We start from the raw sequence: 21,909 nt of genomic DNA, 5'->3' as shown, positions 1-21,909 counted from the left end.
TGTTGAGTTGTCTCTGCAGCAAAAACTACCCATTTTTCCTGCAAAACCTTTTCGAGGATTTGAGATAATGATTTTCAGAAGACATTATCACCCTTTCTTTGTAAAACTGGACAGCATTTAAATTCTCTAATATCTGAATAAATATTTCTCTACAAAATCTGCAAAAGTCTTCTGGCTACTTGTGACCTCTCTCCTATGGTTTTATATTTTAGTGAATTTGCTTACGGCTGACTGCACTGTGTGCCATCTGCTAGACAGCTGGAAAAAATCTCCATTTTATTAAGAGGTGCAATGCCCTGCTCCTGGCCAAGGAGCTGTACTGTTTCATCTAGGATTTCATCATTTAGGGCAGCTACTGAAGAGTTCTTGCCAGCAGTCTCAGGTTTCTTTTCCATCAGTTCCATTAGTATTAGTCCATCTCCACTTCAGAAATTGTGCAGGGTCTTTAAGGCCAGATGCTCTTTCCAATACCACATGATGTATTCTGGATCCACAACTCAGAAAAACTCCTCTGCCTTTTGTGCCCACCATTAATCTTTCGTAACATAAAACTTCACTTGTTATTCTTGCTTAGCTGCCTGGTTAGAAGTTTTCTTATGTGCCTTTTTTTAAAATATTTTTTAATATCTTCCATTGAGTTTTGTGCAGCACATTCAAGGACATGAGCATAAAATTAACTGACTTGTAACTTTTAATCAAACTGTACTGAAGTTTGTGTCAATTAAGCTTCTCATTCTCTCTAAGACCCTATGTAACTGCATGCCTGAATTTTTTTTTCTCTTTGAATCAGCATTCCCTGTCTAGCTTAGCAGATCAATGATAATAGCATTAGGCCCAAATACAGTTGTTTCATGATGTCTTCTGTCTTGAGAAATTCAGTTCTCTCTATTAATGAGTCTGATGTGCAGTCTACACTTGCTGTTAGTGCACAGAGCTCTGACTCCACACTAGATGCATGTCAGTCCAGCCATCTGCACATCACAGGGATCATGTGGCAGTACAGCTGCCCAGCTGCTGTGTGATGTTGTATGCAACCCTGAGAAGGAGTTCTACATCCATGGCCACACTCCACACCATTTTGCATTCCTTAGCACATGGGGACAGCAAGATTTCATCCAAACCCTTCAGATGACATTCTGGGCACCTGAAGCCTTTCCCCAGGCTTGAAAGCCATGAACCATGTGTGCTGTAAATGTGCTCCCCATATGAGAAGTGTGCAGTTTGGCAACAGTGCAGCGCTTCTGCTGCAATCCAAACAAGAACTGTTCTTTGGTGCTACAGGCAATGTGAGCACACAGGACCAACAGTGACCAACCCTGCAGGTCTTGTCAACACCCATCTGACCACATACATGCCTGACTACCAAGCCAGGCACTTCTGGACAGTGGGTTTTGTTTTTTGGGTTTTTTTTCAGTAAGCCCAGTTACATATAGATATTATTTATCTTCTCAATTAGTCAGTAGTAAACAATTGTATCCAGATTTTTCCAAGTTTGCCCAATAGCTATAAATCAACCTCTCCTGCTTTAGTGTTGTAGCAATGATTATCAGGAGCACAAAGTCTTGACAAACCAGGAGTCAAAGTCTTCTCTGTTTAATGCAAAAACCATCAGGCCTCACAGAGCATTTGGAAAAGCTCTTTGGAGGTGCCAGGGCTGCTGTGCGAAATAACAGTAACACACAATGTTGGAAGAAAACTTCTGGAGGTAAAATATTTGTTGCTAGTGAAGAAAGCAGAGAACTATTGTAGCATTCCCAGAAATGCTCCCAATAAACCCAACCGGTTGGCAAGCAAAAGTTCAATAAGCAGCTAAGAAAATGTGTTCAAAAGGGAAATCAAAAAAACTGGGATATTTGGGGAATAGGATTTTTGCCTCTAGAAGGCAATTTAGCTTAAAAAATATAAGAATGAGTTTGCTAGCAATTCCAACATCATAGGAAATCATTCAAATTGAATGTTATAGATTGATTGTTATAGAAAGAGAGTGCATCGTTTAAGAGAAGCAGTACTGTCAAGGAGACCAGTGAGTCTCAACTAAACAAAAGGAGAGGAGTTGATTAAACTCAGCTAAGAAGGTTTCAGCAAAGGAAAGGCAGAACAGACTCTTTTTAAAATCTGGCAGGGAAATAAGACACCATATGAAAGGATACACTCCTCTCCACAAGGCTAAGAAGCTGGATGGAAGAACTAAAATGCCTGTTGTTGAAGCATTATTTACACAACAGTTTTGCTGAAAACGTTGTGTAAAAAAGACCATCAGCAGAAGAATGAAAAAGTAGAAAAAGACTGAAAGTCATACTCTTCTCCAGAGACTGAAGAAAGGCCTGTGTTAACAGTCTTAGAGAATTACCAAATGGTATAACTTGGCTATGAGCCAAAAAAAAAAAAAAAAAAAAGAGAGAGAGAGACTGAACAGCAAAGCCTCATAAAAATAAATTACTTAGAGGACTAGTTATCATGCAGATATAAGGAAGACTGTCAAAGAAGAAAATACAGCAGGTCAAGGGATACTTTAGCAACTCCCAGATGGACTTGCTAAGCATCACAACAGCAGATGGAAGCTGAGACCACAGTCTGTGTCTCATGCACTGCTGAAAAACAAAACAAGTACACAAACAAAAAACCCACCCATACAAAGAAGGAGAAAACAATCTTGAGATCAGTCTGATCTCAAAAAATGGAAACAACCTGGTCAACAAAATATTGCTATTGAGGAGCTTCTTTATAACAATTTGTTAAGCAAACAAATGAAAACCCAAACCTAAACACTGAATTTGAAAGGGGGAGCTGTAAGCTTACAGATTAAAATCTTCCTAGGTAGCCTGAAGACACCATAAAACTCAGAGGCACAGGGCAAAAGCTAATCAGTACACCTAAGCAACTTGAGAAAGACCAAAATACAACCAGAATGCCTCAGCATCCAAGCAAGGAAGCTTCTAAACATTACCTGCTGTAGAGAAGAAGGAAAAAAAAAAAAAAAAAAAAAAAAAAAAAAAAAAAAAAAAAAAGAGTGAAACCTGAAAGGGATTTTAAAAAAAAGGATTTAATATAAAGACTCAATTAATATAAAGACTCAATAATGCAAGCCAAGAAACGATCTTGCTTGAGAAATTATTTTTAAGAGTATACAAATAAATAGCAAATTCTTTTTGAAACATAATCACAAGTTGGCAGCCTGCTAAAGGACTTCCGAACAGATGATGCAGGTATTAAAAAGAACTGCTAGAGAAGAACAGACTGTAGCAGAAAGGGTTTGGGTTGTTTGGTTTGTTTGTTTTTTGTTGGTTTTTTTTGTTTGTTTTTTTTTTAATCTGTGTTCAGTGTGGGATAATTCTCACTCCAAAATAATCTATGCATGGGGAATAAATCAGAAAGTCTGTCTCAAACTGAAGAATTACAAACAAAAGCGGAAACATGAAATGTAAAAAAAAAAAAAAAAAAAACAACACCACAAGCAGTCAGGATTAATCAGAAAGGGACAATAAGACTCAAAGAAGGAAGAGCTAAAACTGTACTAGCATGATATAACCTGCACCCAAATGTTCCACAGTATCCACAGACAGGCTTGTGATGTAATGCCAGTCTCTCCTGGGATCTCTCTCAAAGACTAAGGGAAGTACCAGCAAGTCTGGCATCTACCCTAGTAAAAGTTGTTAAAAACAAAGGTACCAAAGGTACCCTTGGAATCCTAGGGTATATGTTCAAAATATGCATAAACAGTTTGGAAAAGGGCTGAACAGCAATCCAGCAAAGATGAGGGTCAGCTATGAAGCGAAGCAAAAAGATCTCATAAGAGTCCCTACAGAACAAGAAAACGGCAGATGAATTTCAGCAGAGATGTGAGTGCAGAGATGCACCTCGGACAGAGCAATCCTAAGTTTATACACAAGACAGCCTCTTGGCTGGCTACTAACACTTAAAGATTGTTGGTGTTTATCATAGCTAGACCCATTAAAACATCACTTAGGTGCTCACCAGCAGTCAAAAAGCAACTCAATATGCAGAACATAGGAAAATAGAATAAAGAAGAGAGAACACCCACAATGCCACCACCTCAGTGCATGATGAACACCATAATTCTGTTTCAATCACAACTTCCAAATGAATGCAAAGGAAGAAAAGATAGTTTTCAAGCATAGTTAAAGCTGCAACATCGTGGCTAGATTCTGAAGGAGTAACACATGGTTTTAAGGTTTCTATTCTCTGCATGGAGTGAGCACATCTGTGCTTTAATCCAGCTCTTTTGATCTTTAAAGGTAGTGCCCATCTCAGGCCAACAGGAACAACCTCCACTGGAGCTATCTGTATGCAAAGGCATAGCCAGAACCACACGAGCTTGTGACCATTCCCACTGTATTATACCATGGAATAGCATATTTCTGACAAAAAACAAAATTAGTAGAACCAGGATGTGTGGGCCTGCATATTTTATATTCAAAAATATGCCCTGTGCAAACACCATATACTCAACCTGAACAGTGAGTGGCTTTTTTATACATCCTCATTTGCCATATCAGCAGTTTTCTCTCCCTTGGTTTATCTTCCATTGATTTGTGTCCTTTCCTCTTGTTAACTGAGAACTCTGTCAGTGCATACAACTACGTATTTAATAAACTGGGGTTCACAGGGCCCAGGCACAGGGTCTGGGAATATGAACAGGACTGCCATGCCTTTCGATCATCCAGCAGCATCTCAGCCTTCTCTTAGGCTAGCAATTATCAAAAGCTTTACTTTAAAACATGTAACAGCATAAGAGAAACAGGATGGTCAAGCCAAATTACTAGCGGCTACAGCACTCAGCTGGGTGCACTTCTAAAACTGTCCCACTCAATGGCAGTAGCTGGCAGCCACAGAAAATAAACCATGTCCCAGAGAGCAAGGTCAGTTAATTAAATTCTGCTCCCTGAAGTGTCCCCTTCAGAAGAGGGGGGATACAGCATGCAGAAAAGTGAGCAAAAATCTGTACTTTGATGAAACTAATTATTTCAGGCTCTAGAGGTAATTAGAACCTACTCACATAATTCATTAATTTTTAATATACATATAGTGATCAAAATACCTTTCTTGCATACCTTATTCTATGTCCATTGGTTCTGACTTCCTCTCAAAAAAAGGTGGGTTAATAACTCAGTTTAGTTCGTTTCTCAGATAGTCTCAAAATCCTTCCTCATATTAGGGAAACACTTTTAAAGAAACTCTCCAATAAATGCAACTACTATTTATACAAATCATAATACATGGATGATAAACTGAGTATGACACTCTGGAAGAATGTATATTTTGTAGTTAAATATATTCAAAATGTGTCATTGAAGAAAGCTCCATCGGCCAAACATTATGGATAATACAATACTTCACAAGACTCAAAGACATGTTTTTCAGATTACCTGCACTGTAAGACGTATTAAAAGTAAAATTATGGTATTTCTTGTACCCATATAGGTTCACAAAAGTCTGAAATACTTGTTTAGATTTGTAGAAGTCAGAAGTATTCATTTGACTCTTTGAGTTATTTAATACTGACAGTTACATATTTTGGCTGTCACTTTTAAATCAAAGCTAAAAGGTGGCTTTCACCATTTTCCTCTTGACATAATAACTTGAGAATCTGTCTGTAATCAAGAAAAAGTGTCAAGATGCAACTCACTTAAAAGTAAGAATGACAAAATTTGAACCAGGGAGCACATGAGCTTCAGCACATAAGGAAACCGCTCATTTTAAGGGTCTCTTTAATGAAGAAAAAGGTATACTTAAGCTTCTCTCTCTAATGGAGCTTTTAAAAATACATTTTGCAAGAATATTCCTAAGATTTAACGAATTGGCATAATAGAGTAGCATGAAAAATGGATTTAATATTGAAAGGCACCACTGTCATTTTGTAATTACTTTTCAAGTGTTTCCTAAGGTTGTGCAATTACATTCTAAACACCGTTATTACATTGCAACAATGTTTTTAAAGTTTACTCCCCTAAAGGATACTTTCCACTCTCATGTCTCTCTGTTCAACTGACTTCAAACCTAAGAGATTACTCATTTCATTTTTGACTCCATGATCAGAACCACATTCTGCAGTGGCTATTATTTCTACTATGATAAAATTTCAAATAAAGGTTACAGACATGCTAACTTACATTTAAAATATAACTGCCAAATAACATCTCAGGAGTAAAACTTCAGACTTAATCATAGGAAACAGAGCAAAACAGATTCTTCAGATACAGGCATTTTTGTGTTAGTTGAGGGCTTTTTCATAAGTACCGCTACCCTAGTTCATTAAAACACAGGTAAGAAAATAATGAAAATCAAAGAAAGTCAAACCAATCTGGTAAATCGTTTTATTGTTAAACAGATGTCACATCACTTGAAGCAAGTTTACAAAATCCCACCACCTATCAGTCAGGTTTAAAAATCCCCAGAGCTCACTGGTGCAGAAAACAAGCCCCAGTGAGAGTCTATGGCCATTTTCTGGCATGAGTTAGCAGGATGGGGATCCCCAGTGGAGTTTACAGGAAAAGCTCCTGGTCTGGACAACCTCCTCTACCATGTCCTAGGTCTTGACCAGACTAGACAGTTCTCAGACAGTTCACTGTGCTACTACAAAGGACCATCACAGTAGCTGCATCAAGAGAATCCACCCACCTGCCAAGGTATATGAAGCAACTGAAGTGTCTCATGAGGAGCAGCTGAGGGAACTAGGGTCGTCTAGCCTGGAGAAAAAGTTGTTCAGTGAGGACCTTAACACTTTCTACAATTACCTGAAAGTCATAGCAAGGTAGGTCTTGGTCTCTTTCACCCAATAACAGACAATAGAAAAATGGAAAATGGCCTCAAATCCCACCAGAGGAGGTTTAGATTGCATATTAGGAAAGGTCTCAACAAAAGGATGAACAGGCTACCCAGGGAAGTGCTGAAGTCACCATTCCTGGAGGTATTTAAAAAACATGTAGATGTGTCACTCAGGGACGTAGCTTAATGGTGCACTTGGCAGTGCTGGATTGATGATTGGATCTGATGACCTTAAGGGTCCTTTCCAACCTAAACAATTCTATAGGAACAGGAGCACTAACAAGCAGGTGCTGAGCCAAGTTCAAAAGAGCATCTGTTTTCCTGACACTTCTCTCAGAGGAAATAACATGTCCAAATCCTCAGCCTGGAATCAGTCTTGCTGGAAAAGGAGATGGGGGGGGAATCTAGTCTTCCTAGGATTTTCCTGCCAGACTGACCAAAGTACTAGCAAATTGGAGAAAGTGATATGGGCATTTTACCTGGAACTGAAGGACAACAATCCCATTTATCCAGTCAGTGAGCAGATCCACTATTCCAGTCATAGCATTTAGAGTCTTTAAAAGGTTCCACAGCCCACACAGCTCAGCTGTGAGAAGGCAGGGGGAAAAAGTAAGTTCTAACTACTTTTGCAAACCTTACTGAACAGGTCTGAGAAGCTATTTGGGAAACAGATAGGCCAGAGCACCTCTCATCCCAGCTGTTCTCTGTTGCATGCAACCAGAAGCCATTGCTCCTGCACTCTGGAGCACACCTTCCAGGTAAGAAAATCTTCAAAAGACCACATGGATGGTGAAAGAAGAGAATGCTCAGACTAACACATCATTGTGTGTTGTCATCTCCTCTGCCTCTCCCAGACAGAAGCCTGGAACGGGGTCACACCAGAAACAGCAAGGGGCTCTTATATCACATATGCACCACTAAGAATAAGAGTTCTGTTTAGAGAAAAGATAAAATGTTTCTATACAGGTGGCTGAAACAGACAACTAGGAAAGTAAGTGTAGACACAGCCTCACACTCCTCCATACAGATGGTGCAATAGTTCCTTCAATTTTCAGCATCACCTGAATAAGGTTCAGTGTCTGAAGGTTGTTTATTCAAGACATGAAAAGAAAAGATATGGAGAAAAAAAATGCATTGAGCTGTTTTGTGTTTTAGGTTTTTTCATCAGGTTTGATGCTCAAAGAGGAAAAAAAAAAAAAAAAAAGTCAGGGAAAAAAAGGTCAGAACTGTGTCAATTCACTTATTTTCGGATCCAGATTCCCTCAAAACAGAATTTTAATCTGTTGGCATCTTCTCATCATCACAGATCAATATGGCTTGAGCTGATTCAATTCTTTTCGAAATATGCAGAAGCTACTATGGCAGCACTTAATTATTTGGGATCACAGCTCAGCTGTGACTGGGGAGGCACACACAGAAACAAACACTACAGGTCTTCAGATGCACTTTGATCCCATGATGCCAGCACACCCAGTTGCCCAAGAGATTTGCAGGACACATCTATCTGTGTGAAGCATCCATCAGCTTGGAGCATGGAGTATGCATGGAACAGCCTGGAAGACTCCAGTGACCACTACTGTTACAACAAGAAGTTTTCTTAATCACAGTGTAAATGCAGCGACTGATCTCTGGTTAAGATCCTTAATCTAGAAGAGCTCTTGAAGGCTCAAAGAAACATATTCAACATTTTGTAGGAGTTTCAAGAACTCCACAAGTGGGTTGGATATATCTGTCCACAACAAGGGACATGAAACCAATTTATAAAAATTTAAGGTAGATAAGGAGGCAGGTATTCACAGCCCCATGGCATATCCACTAAGAAGTTGCCAGTACAGGATTTGTAAATCCCCATACCTGGCTCGAGGCTGATAAAGACAGCAGAAAATCAGAGCCCAACCCATCATCCATCTTATTCCCATTGCACATCAGTAAACAATAACTCTAGTCAGTATGTAATTTATCATTTCTGTCAGCTGCAGTAATGATTAGCAGTTGTGGATCCACCATTTTGAGTCACAATTTGTGGCATTAGGTAAGTTTTCTATTGCCAAGGTACTCATAAAACTTTAATTTATTAAGATTACAATTAAAGGCTAAGCATTTTTCCAATATTGCCATACCCATAGTTTTATCCAATTCTTATTCAGAATTTAGGTTGCTCAGTATGAAAGATTAAACAGAAGCAGGCAAAGTGAGGTTGCCACCAGCACCTCATTAACTTGATGGCTCTGTTTCCAGGCTTGTTAGGGACTGGCAGATGAGACAAGCTCTTAGCAGCAATAAAAGTAACCACAGATGTACTGCGGGTGTCATTAGCGAATGAAAGAAGTAGCAGCCCAGACTGATGTAGTGCTGAGGACTGAAACCAGACAGAAAGCCAGGCAATTCCTGCTTCAGACAGGAAGATACAGCAACCTTTCCTGCCTGACTAAAGAGGTAATACTGCCTTAAAAATTTCACTCTCAGAGAACATCAGAAGGAACACCTGGCAGGCACAGCAATATCCTAAGACTGTATCAAGTGACCAGCAAGTAATGCTAGAAGAATATATTGCTATATGCTGTCTAGAGACAAGAAAAACAGAATTAGAGACATGGAATTTCCTCATGGAACATTTTATTAGGGGATTTGAAAGCAGAATTGTACAGTCAGTTATAACTGGAATTGTGGAAAGAAAAGGCATTCTACATACCCTGATGTTTATTTTGAATTCCTTCTCATGTTGGTAGTAGCAATAGTATGGCAGAAATATTTTAAGGAGAGGTAGGATACCTCCTGAGAACAACAATCATAGCATCAAGCATGCAAAAAACTCTCTGCTTGTCCTTCAATTAGTGAGGATTTTCTTACTTCATTACCTTTGCTGTGATTTAGCTTTCTTCTTGGGGGAATGAATATATCAGCGTTTGAAAACACTATAACAGATGCTTTGGCTTACTTTCAGTCTGCAAGGATTCCAAGGAACATTTTCAGACCTTGGGTATTCTTGGACTTTGGGAAAACAGTTGGCGCTCTTAAACTAAAAAAAAGCTGTAAATTGCACAGGGTTGATCTCAAAAGATACCCTAAAATTGAGAGCACAAATGGTCTTATAGTATGGCTGTATTATTCCATGCAATTAGGTTATAACAGAGCATCTCAAGAATACAGATACAAAATCATGTCATCACTGTGGTGACCTTTTGGTGTGGATGGATGAATTTTTCAGAGGCAGACTGACAAAATGAGAACATTACCAGAGGTACACATCAGATGCTTTTAGAGAATGATGAAACATGCTAAAACTACGTTTTCCACATGGACTTGGAAGTCTTTTTCCCCTTCATTTCAGGATGAGATTCTGATTGTTGCAATCTGGAAGGGCTTGGCTGATGTCCAGGTTTTACCAGAAACACCAAAAATTAATTTCAGGAATAACACCAATTAGAGGGAAGGAGGATTTGCTGTCCTTCTGACCAAGGGTGCAAAGAAATGGCACGCTTCAGCTCAAGCCCCAAGAGGCTTACAGGACTCTCTTGATCTTCTCCTTGCACAGAAACAGTTCTCTACCAGCCAGATTGGCAGCTAGGATGTTTTCACGTACTCCTTCAGAATGAGGCAGTTACTTCTTCCATGTAGGACCAGTTGGTGGTAAGTTCAGTGAGTCTGATGCCAGAAAACCAATTCCTGCAGAACGTACATCTGCCATGCTGCAGGTTTATCTACCTAGTTAATTGTACTCCCTCTTTAAGAACCATTGACTTCTCTCCTTTTTGCTACAGAAGGTATTTGGGTATGTCAGTAAAACAGATGTGCAAGCCAAGCTTTAGTTTCTTGAATTTATAAATCCATAAAAAGGATCAGGAATCTAAACTGAGCCTACCAGAACGATCCTGAGCTTCTCAGAATCTTCAAAGAAGTGGTTGAGCGGGCAACTAACACCTCTGCTCCACAGAGAGTGCTTAGGTGGCTGACCCAGCTCAATCTCGGAGTGCTTTGGAAGAGGGAAGGCAACCACAGCGCATTGCAGAAGTACTTTTTGCTCAACACATGCTCCGGTTGGCCGGGGGCACCCTCAAGAAACACGCACCGACACACCAGAGCCTGCACACCAGCAACCACATCTTAAAGAGTTTTATAAGGTCACACGGGACAGCAAGAATTCGGGAGGGAGATAAGGGCTGCAACTAATGTTAACAGCACACAGCAGGCTTACAGGTTCTGAGCAAGGGGAACAGCTCAGCCTAAAAGGCAACACGTGTGTCCGGCAGCAGACTGGTGAAATGTAAGTTTTCAGAAAAGGAACGAAAAGAAGTTGCCAACAGGTTTAGATCTTCTCCCACTTACAACACAAGTGCTAAAAGATTTTGATATCCCTGAAGTGTAGGTTCTTACTGAAGCCTGTATCTATGGACTAGGCACTCTTTAAGTCTAGAAAAATGCATGTATAAAGGAAAGTTATGGCCTTCTAATAAACTGTACAATTTGGGCATCACCCCAGCCTTCAGGGTTTTTGTTTAACCATGAAAGAAATCAATCACAACTTCAGATATTTCAGGTACCCTCATATTTTACACTATGCATTTAAAAATGCCTTTTTTTTCAATCTCCTGCAAATTATGGTTATAAGAGATATGCTCCTGCCTGAGACAAAACTGTTTAAGATATCACTAAAAATGGCCATAAGCTTTTAGTACTAAAAAGGGAGAGATGGGCAAATAATGAGTTTTTCATATATATTGCATTGAAAGAACAACACAATAGTCAGAAATGAAGTCAGAGAAAATGAAGCTGACCTCTGGCATTTTTAAGTCCTGAAAGGCTTTTGCAGATCTGGGAAAATAATTTACTCTCTATTGATTAAAGCAGCAGCTAAACATGGATGACTGATCTCATTTTGCCTGTTTGCAGTTTATGCCAGGTAGAGAAATACAGAGGATACTCTGACACAAGAAACTCAAAGGTTGATACTATCACTACATTATTTAAAACTGCAAGCTGTGAATGGTCATCATTCAAGCTGACTCAAGAAGTTTTATATCTAGTGTTTGAGGAGATAGAGTGCTTAATTCCAAAGGTCAAAATCACAATAGTTATCTGAAACAAAAGCAAAATTTCCCAAGAAACCTCTCTCAGTAATAATAGCAGTACATTGTCTGAAAGAAAAGTAATCAGATTTCCAGGCACACTTTGTAAGTAATCTTGTTTACTGTAATTTTGAAACAGCTTTCATAAATTTTTCATCTGAAATCAGGAAGGCTATAGCTTGTATTCTGACAGGTTGAAAGAGCTGAGTAAGTAAAATACACCCTGTGTGGCTGGCTGTGTTTGGGAACTCTTAAGAATACTTTGCCACATGAAGAAAAAAACACACCAAAAAAAGGCAACTCGGATATCACAGTGATATATTTTAACAACCAAATAAAACATTAAAATAGAATGAAAGCCTCCTCTCATTTCCATTGATTTCCAAGTTTTTTTAAGACAGCCTAGAACATAAAAATTGTTCACGCTTCAGAAATATCCATCCTAACAATGTACAATTCCACATTCCATGTTCTAAGCTGTTCTATGAAGCACCAGCAAGAAATCCAAACTGAGTGTTACAGTGAGTCATTTTGGAGTTTTGTCTCCACAACAGGCTTAAATAATTTTCAGTGAAATCTTAACTGCTTTGTACAAAATCGAAAGGAAACAACTGTTAAGAAATATTTCCCCTAGCTTCAGATGCATAGCACAGAACTGTGCAGATCTATCCTACTTCACTTCCATTCGGCCTTCTCTGCAAAATTAAGTCTTCTGTCAAAACAATCACACATGTACAAGTCGTGCAAAATGAAAGACAAGGATATTAATACCAGTTTTTGTGGCTCAGATACTCCTAACTACATGTCCCTTTTATATCACAGTCACAAAAAATTGATTAAAATGCCACAGCTCTATAAAATGTGTATCCTTTATTCAGATGCTGGAGAAACAGATCTAAACCTTCAGGAATATTTTAATCCCAAATGCAACCAGTACCTAGACTATAATGTAGCGCTTTTAGGTGAAATTCTGGGCAGGACTCCAAAGGATTTTTTTCCAGCATCCTGTGGCTGGAAGTCCACATAGGCAAGCTTTCTCTCTGCTTGAAGTTACTTTTATCTGTCGACTGGAAACTTCTATGAACTCCACCTCTTTCTTCACTCACCCATCCAGTTGCTAGCTACAGGAAGATAAAGGCTCAGGAAAACGGTTTTTAAAGCGTTTTTTTTCTCCTTCCGGTATGTCTGGAATTCCAAATGCCGACTGAACTATAAAATTCACTCTTTCTGAAGAAGTAGCGCCTGGCCTTAGATTCAGCCAGCTCACAGTTTTGATTCCATAACCCATGCCATCTGGGTCCAGTTTTATGCCACCTTCATTGAGGATTTACCTCAAGAGAAGAAATCATCAAAATAACCACATGCAACTTGTAAACAAGCTGTAGACCATCCCACAACTGAAAAGTACAAAATTTAGTGCTAAGCACTGTCAAGCCCAAATTCTGCCTCCTTGACTGTGGGCAAGTACAGTGTACATCTCCACAGTTAACTCTGCCCAACAGACTTCCAATTCCACCTTCCAAAAGTCCCTTCAGCCCTGATGGGCAAGCACCCACATTAACATATTAGAATGAGATAAGTGGTCCAACCTGTATCTGGCACACAGAGCTCCAAAATGTAAACCCTTGGAAATTAAATAACTGAATTATGAAGCATCACCATTACTGGCCTCACTTTCACAACTGTTTTCTATTAAGTAGGAATGATGGAACAAAAAACTTAAAATACAACTAATACAAACACCAAAATGAAATAAACCACCAACTGCCTGAAAGTTCAGCTAATCCTGCAGGCAGTTCCTGCAGGTTTTATGACAAAAGTTTGGTCAAGCAATAAAGCAGGATTCTCTGTATAAGCAAACACTAGCTGCAGTGCCTCTAGGAGAATCCGTTAGATTATACCGACCTGCTCATCCTTGCCTTCAGAGATAACTAGCTCTATTCAATAAACATTCAGCTTTCCAGAAGACCATAAAAGGATTTAAAAAAAAAAAAAAAAAAAACTAAAAAAAAAGGGGGGGGGCGGGGGGGGAAGTCTGAGACCACCCAAATACCCATTTACTTCAGAAGTATACAGTAATGCCAACAGCCTGCCTCTAACCATTAACAGCGGGAAAACTCTGTAAAGGAACAAGAATTTTACTGCCCTCTGCAGCTTTTCCTTTGCAAGGGCAAAACGCCACCCATTTCACGGGAGATAAAACTGTCACCTGCTGCTCTGACACATTTTTCTTCTCAAAGCCTGGAAACCCCACACTGAGAACGCAAAAAGATATTCGACCAACCAAACTTCACCTTCCTTAAAAACGAAGGCTGTGCTGTCCCTAAAGCTTTCTTGAGAAAATGGGTCAAATGCTAGAAAATTATATCATGGGGGAGGGAGGGGGCTAGCACAAGGAGGGGCACGGCCCCTGCTTACTTGCAAGAAAAATATTACTTCAGGTACAGGTACCGACTGCATTTTTGTGCGGCGATTCAAACCCTGCCACTACGAAGGCCAACACGGCCAAGCCGCCAGTTGGAAGAGAGCGGAGCCAAGAAATTAAGTGAATTAAACTCGATGCGCTTGTTGACTCAGTTTTCGCTCCATCAGCCGCGCGGCCGCTGCTCCAGCGTCGCCTCTAAATATCGGGCAGCAAAGTTCGGGCGGGGGCTCCCCGGCCCCCGCCGCCACCTCGGCGCCTCCCGACACCAACTTTCCGCCGCAGGAGCTGCAGCACCGGCTCTCGGCCGCCCCGTCCCGTCCCTCCCCGTCCGGACCGGCTCGGCTCGGCTGCGAGTGCCGGGTGCGGCGATGCCAGCGGGGCGGCGGGAAGAAGGGATGCCGGGCGGCGGCAGCGGGGATGCCCGGGAACCGGGGATGGCGCGGGTCCCGGAGCGAGAGGGCGCCTCTTACCAGCCCGGAGGCGAAGAAGACGGCGAGCAGAGCTAGGCAGGCGCCCATCACGATGAGGAGCAGGAAGACGATGAGCGGGTGCTGCTGGCTCATGCAGTAGTAGGACTCGTAGAGCCAGTCCCGGGAGCGGGACTGTTCGCCGCTCGCCCCGCAGCCGCCGCCCGCCTGCTCTGCCCGCTCCAGCAGGTAGCGGCGTCTCCTCCTCATCATCATCGCTTCTTGCCACATCGGGCAGAGCCCGCGCAACTCCCTCAGAGCCGCGGCTGCTGCAGGAGGCAGCCGGGGAGTGGAGCGGGGCGCGCTCCCGCGCGGGAGGCGGAGAGGAGGGGCCGCGGCGGCGGCATGGGCACGGTGCGCCGGGATGCCGCGGCCGCCGCGCAGCCCGCCCGGGGCTCGGTGCGCCTCCGGAAGGCGCCACCCCGCACGCACATGCCTTGCCCGGCTCCCCCGGAGGCGGGGGCGGCGGGCGCGCTCCTCCTCGCCGGGGAGGGCGGCGGGCGCCCGCCCAGAGCAGGAGCCCCAGGGCGGCGGCGGCGGCGGCGGGAGGTGCCTTGGCGGGCGACCGCGAGAGCGGCCCCTGCCTCGCGCCCCTCCGCACCGGCGCCGGGAGATGCCCCGGGGTCGGGCCGCCTGCCCCGGCCTCCGCCTGCCCGGGGCCGGGAGCCCTCGCCGCCCGGAGGGGCGCGGCGCCGCCGCAGGTGCCGCTCCCGACGGCGGCCGTGAGGCGGAGAGCGCGGCGTGTGCCGCTCCCGGCCCGCCCCCGGCCGCCCCGGCCCTGCCCGGCTCCCGCGGGGACGCCGCCGCCTGCCCCGGGGCGTGCGGCAGCACCTCCCGGCGCCGGAGGGAGAGGCGTTTGGAGATTGCTTTGCAATTACTCCCACGGGCGGAGGGCTCTTGGCGGGACTGTTTCGCTGGGTACCTTTTCCGGAGGAGGAATCCCTTTTTTAGAAATCATACCTCGAATTTTGTCAAAGCGAGCATTCGAGTTAGAAAGAAGCATAGCATACATTTCCCCCAGCCTACCGTGTTCTGAAGGATTTGGTTAATTCCTATCAAAGCAGAAAAGGTGTTGGACATCTGACACAATAAAGTTATCTATCTGTCGTGCACAGCATTTACAGGCAGTTCTGCATCCCCAGCCCGTTGCTTCCCTGAATGTCCCTCCCCACAGGCTGGGTCTGTCTATGCCCTCTCTGATATACCCTCCAGCCTCTGTTGTTGCTTTGTCGCATCCTTAAACTCATGGAGGCTGCCAAAACGCTCCCAGGAGAGGAAGAGAACAGAGCAACGCAGATGCTAATGGGCCTGAATGTCCCAAGGGTGTCTCCTGGTGATTGGAGTAATGTTAGAAGCAAGAGGGACTTGGGAGTACTCTGCTACTACAAAAGGTGAAAAACTGAAGCTAACGTAAATGATCATACATTGTCATAAATGAGAGACATAGAATAGAGAGCTGACCATTAATCAGGTGGAAGAGAAGGCAAGTAACTAGGATGATATAGACCAAAACTATCTGGACTGTGAACTAATTTATATTTAATACCTAAATTCTGTGCCATTGGTTTTTTCTGTCTATAAAAAGAAGAGCTGGGTCCTCCATGAGTGTAACGATGCAGAGAAACCAATAGCACATACAGCTCCAAAGCCCTGTCCATATATTTGCACCTCTAAGATTCTTCAGGTTTTTAAAAGGGATGAGACTCGAGCTTTCCTGCCCCCTGTTCCTCTCAGATGGCTGGATGGAAGAAAATCTGCTTGTTTTTCACTCTTCCTTCCCCTGAAGCGCTTTCTGGGGCAGGAGGAACACATAAGGGAGAAGTGGAAAGTTACAACTGCACCCACTGTTTTGGGAGACAGAGGGTGAAAAACTCTCAAAAGTAACAGTGATAAGATTGAAGGATGAACACAAATCTATGTGGGGAGAACATTCTGGCAGAATTAATTGCCGGGAAGGAGTTAGTAGAGGTGGGTGTGAGAATTTTTGCAACGTGAAAAGGCTTTACTTGCAGTCACTTCAAAAATTATGGAGTTGGCCACCCTCACTGTCACACACATATATAGTGAGATAAGCACAGGGAGTTTAAAAAAATCAAGAGCCAAACCAGAATTACAACATAAAACCTCTTTGAAAGGCAGATCTCAGAATTTTGTATTTGAAGGCATCCATGTTTTGATGATTCAAAGGTGGAAAGACCAGTATCATATATACACTTGTTTAAAATTCAAGAAAAATTTCATGATCCTGTAAATACTCACAAAAATGCAAAAGATCCAAACAGGCAAAATTAAGAACGTTCTCTGTTCAATGCGAAGAACAACCATCCTCGCAAAAATGTTTGAAACTTAGACGGTATATTAATACAGATGGTAGAAGTTGTCTTCTTCCCGCAGCTGATTCTGCTTTAATAGCTTTCCACTGCTTTCCACCTCCCTAAACCTGAACAGGAAAGGCCATTTCAAAGAGTTTACCATGTCATTTGTTCATAATTTCAGTAAGATCTTATGTCTGTAACAGCTAATTCCTCATTATATTACTCTCATGCAATTTCTCAGGAAATAAAATTATAATTGCACAGCAAAAACCTAATTAAACCAAAGGTTGCCCAGTGGTATCTCATGCCTTTCCGAAACAATGGGATAAGCATAACTCTCTTCTGAAACAGCAGACATAAGGTGTTTCAACAGCAGAGCAAGAGGAAGTATCATGGTAACAAGAGGAAGCAAAATGATCTTTTATAAACATCACCTCCAAAGGGCACAGGAGCAGGCAATTCCTAGATTGTTGAAAGCCAAATGGGTGAGGCAGAAGGCTAGCTTGGCTGAACAGGGATCTTTTTTTGTAAGCAAGATGAAAAAGGAAGGTGTATGGCCAGTCAAAGTAAGGTCAGGTGTCATGGGAAGAATACTGAGATGCTGCTTTCCACTGTAGAGAGAAAATTTGTGTGGCTACAGCTCAGCTGGAGTAGAAGTTGGCCAAAACTGTAGGGGGAAATAAAAAAGGGGTTTTTTGAATATATTAATGGCAATAGGGAGAGAAGAAATGACGTCGACCCATTAGAGGACGAGGATGGTCACCTCCCAAACAGGGACACGGAGCAGGCAGAAGTGTTTAATGCATTCTTTGCCTCGGTCTTCAGCATGGGTGATGGAACAAGGTGATTTCAGTGCCCCGAGCTGGAGGACCACGACTGAGAATGATCAAGTCCCAGTCAGCCCTGAAACTGTGTGGAATCTTCTGCTCCAGCTGGATGCCTAAAAATCTAAAAGGCCTGATGGGATTCATCTGGGAATCCTCAAGGTGATGTCATCCTAAAACCTCTCTCGGTTTTTGAGCAGTCTTGGGAATCCAGAGAAGTCCCATCTGACTGGAAGCTGGTGGATATTGTCCTGATTTTCAAGAAGAGCAAGAAGGAAGACCTCAGAAACTACAGGCCTCTCCTTTCAGTGCCCAGTAAAATCATGAAACATATTATTCTGGAAAGTATTGAAAAAGCACAGTGCAGTAATCTGTCACGGCCAACAGAGCTTAAATCCTGCTTGCGAAACCTGATTTCTTTTTAGAGCAGGGTAACCCACCTCTTTGATCTGGAAACACCATTATATGTAATCTTTTTGGACTTCAGCAAAGTGCACATGTCACAGCAAAGCTGTGATGTGTCTTATCTCACAGTACTCTTCTGGACAAAATATCCAGCATACAGCTGGATACATGGTGATGTTACATGATGGGTGAGCAACTGGCTCAAAATCAGACACAAAGAGTTACAGTGAATGGGATCACATCAGGCTGGTGCCCATCTCAGCATATTCTACAATTCTGATCCTACAATTCTATGATATGTTTCCATTGGATTTTTGTTTTCTTGTCCGCCTGATGGGCTCCCCCGCTCTACTTTCCCTCTCCAAACTAGAAACCTGTCTCTTTCAATTCATCCTTCAAACTTCAGCTAGAAACCTCCTACACCTTAATGTCTAAAACCCTCACCAGTTCTTAGAACTGATCTCTAGAGGCAGTGGTCCAGTGAAAAGAAACCTCACAGTCTCTGTCACGTAAATAATGACTGCAACATTCTATATATGGACAAAGTAATTGAAACTGTGTGGAGCTCAAATCTGAATTTGAACTTCTAATTTGAATGCCCTACATTTTATTTAACAAATCAACACTTTTTTTTTCTCCCCACAGGATGCATTTAGTTAAGTGAACATTATTGCAATTGAATGACAATTATGTCATTGCCAAAGTTGAAATGCCATATGTTTTTAGAGACCAATTACCCTAGGTAGCTGAAAATAAACAGCCTTACTTGGCTCAACCTGAAAGTTTTCTATGCCTCAGGGAAAAGGAAAGTACAGTGAATTCTGTTATTTGTGGTTTAAAAGCAAAGGACTTTCAGAAATAAAAACAACAAAAAACCCCACCTCTTCTTGTATTCTACCTTGTTTCTCTAAATGGGGAACAAAAGCAAAGCTAGCACTTAAGATTGTCAGAAACTATCTCCTGAGTACCCTTGGGACTCCAGCATGAAGGAATTTGTTCCTTAGCCAGCTGGTGTCTAAGCATCTGTTGTACCCCTCTGGAGAAGCAAAACAACACAGAACAAAAGGTTGAGGTCCACAGCTGCTTGTCAAAGCAACCGTGAGCCAGAGGCATTACACATTGCAGTAGCAGATTAACTTAGAGAACTTGGTCCCTTCCATCCTCAGCTGTTCTGTGATTCTGTGTTACCACAGCTGATTTCCAGTGTCAAGGGACCTGTGACAAGTCTTAGGGAAAGAGATAAATAGGAACAGGACATACAAGAGGACCTCTTTTTTCCTACATAGCTCCCTTTGACATTCCAGCTCAATCTCCATCACCTCTTTCCTTCACTTTCCCTTCTCTGTTGTCTTCTACGTGAGTGTTCTGGTCAGGGATACAGACTAGCCCTCCGCAGAGACAGATCCTTTGCTCCCAGCTACTATACTCAGCTGTAGGACAACCTGAGCCATGGGAAATAAGTTGCAGGGAAAGATGCTGAATCCCACAGTCCTGCAAGCACACAGAAGAGCCACAGCAATTGGCCTGAACAAAACACTGCCCGCAACTCCACTGGTGGTCAGGTTTCTCCCCTGGCAGCTGGCCACCAAAGCTGCCCATCGCTGCAGCCTTGACACGGCACTGCCACGGCCCAGCTCCACCAGAGCACCTCACACTGAGCTTAGATTTCAGGTCAGGTTGTCCTACCAGTAAGATTTCACGTAGCCAGTGTCTCAGTGGTACTTCCAGAGCTTGGATGTGGCCGCATGGCCAAACCCAGGTCAGCCAGACCTGTTTAGGGCTGCTCTGGAGAGCCACCCCTGCCACAAGATCGGTGTGTGAATATATCTGATGTGATTAGGGTCTTAAAAACATTATCTTGTCCATTAAGGATGTATAACTTTTGTTGTTGTTTAAGACTGAAGACTGCTATTTTTTACTGAATTTTTCTGGGTTCATTTTACTCAGTTCAGTTAACAGGACCTGCATTTTCAAACCTTATAACTGCAGCTATATGTTACTGTTGCTCTTTAAAAAATGAGGAACACAATTTCCTACAGAAATATATTGGATTTCACACACCTGGAAATAGGTGAAATTCACTTTTGTTTTAGATGTAGGCTTCCCTGAGGTGTTTAACATTGTTATTTAAGGTGCTAAATAACAGTCTGACTGTTCTATAATTCCTTGTGTATTTTTTCTCCCACCCTCTTTTTGAAGACAGTGTCCAACTTTGGGCCTCTCTCAGCCTCCATAAACTTTTAAGAGTGTTTACTAAAAAGTTCTGAGGTTATTGAAGGAACTACTTGAGATTCAGATGAACTGAAAGTACCTCAGTAACCTCTCTTTTTGCACTATTTCCTAAGAGATGGTGACTACTTTGGTCATCTAATCATAGATAACCTTCTTATTAAAGATTGAAGCAAAATATAGATCAGATTTTTAAAGGTTTTGGACCATCTGTTATTAGCTGAATGGCAGGCCAGCTATTTCCAAAGTCTCCTTCTCTCAAAAAGCATGTGACAAACAAAAAATTATACAGAAGTGCATCAGTTTTCTTTCTGCTTATACCTTGGCTTTTCTTATTTTGATCATGGTATTCTCTACACTCACTGTTTTAATATGACTTAGTTTCCAAATTCTATACTATATTATACTTTTTCTGTTTTGAGACATTAGGCTTCAATTATACACTTCCTCATCTTTCGTATAGGGACAGTTTGCACTTAGTGGTATTACTTAGGAAACCACCTACTCTTCCAGATAACCTGCTTTCAGGTGGGAGGTCTAGGGAAGGTGGGAGGAGAGCAATAGGACTTTGGAAATTTGGAACTGCTCAGGTGGTTTTATAAAATTGCAAATTGACTGGACAAACTAGAGACAAATACCATCGGCAGCTCAGGAAAGACCTGTTCAATACATAACTACAGTCAGAACAATTTTACAGCTTTCGAATGCATAAAGAATAAGATAATAAATAATTTAGAACATATAATAATACCTCTATACTGATCAACTATACAGCTTCAGCTTGAGTTGTGTTACCCTACTTATCCCACCTCATAAAAAACATTGCAGAATTAGAGAAAGATTCTTCAGAGAACAGTTAATCAAAAACAAGAAAGAGTTTCTTCTATTTAGCAAATGTATAGGACGGTTATTTATACAACCAAACACAGGAGGAACAATACTAATGCCCATAACATTACTTTAGAAAAGGCTGCTTGGAAGTTTTGTTTTCTTTATTTTATTTTTTTAAGAAAAAATTTAGACTGAAAATTAAAGGAATTAAATGTAAAACTAGTAAGTGGCATATGTTATTTCACTGTGATAGTTAATGTGTCAGAACAGAACTCTGTCACAAGAGGCTTCTTAAACAAGAATTTCAGGGTAACAAAACAGATTTGGGTTTATATGCTGGTCAAAATAAATTTGATAATTGTCAATAATAACATAAATTACAAGGAATATTGATGCTGCTGTTTCAAGATTAGCATCAGTGCAAGGCAATAGATGCAGAAGTTAAAAAAATACAAAAGGCAGATTATGTCAAGACGGGTTTCTTGCACCTTCTACTGAATAATGATGTGGCTATTTTTTTTCCATTCTCAAAATCTGGTTATTAGCATGGATTATTCTTTG

At 41.9% G+C, this 21,909-nt stretch overlaps 1 protein-coding gene across 1 annotated transcript in view; it reads right to left on the bottom strand.

The window, feature by feature from the left end:
• Nucleotides 1-15,060, bottom strand: part of ADCY2 (adenylate cyclase 2) — a 205,255-nt gene extending 190,195 nt beyond the window's left edge. Inside the window, exon 1 of the mRNA XM_040076938.2 lies at nt 14,748-15,060. Coding sequence (XP_039932872.1) covers nt 14,748-14,975 — 228 coding nt within the window. The 5' untranslated portion in view covers nt 14,976-15,060. The remainder of the gene's footprint in view (nt 1-14,747) is intronic.
• Between the last annotated feature and the right edge of the window lie 6,849 nt (nt 15,061-21,909).

The sequence above is a fragment of the Hirundo rustica genome, chromosome 1 (genome assembly GCF_015227805.2).
Source record: "Hirundo rustica isolate bHirRus1 chromosome 1, bHirRus1.pri.v3, whole genome shotgun sequence".
In the NCBI taxonomy this organism is placed as follows: domain Eukaryota; kingdom Metazoa; phylum Chordata; class Aves; order Passeriformes; family Hirundinidae; genus Hirundo; species Hirundo rustica.
This window is presented reverse-complemented; position numbering and strand designations above follow the sequence as displayed.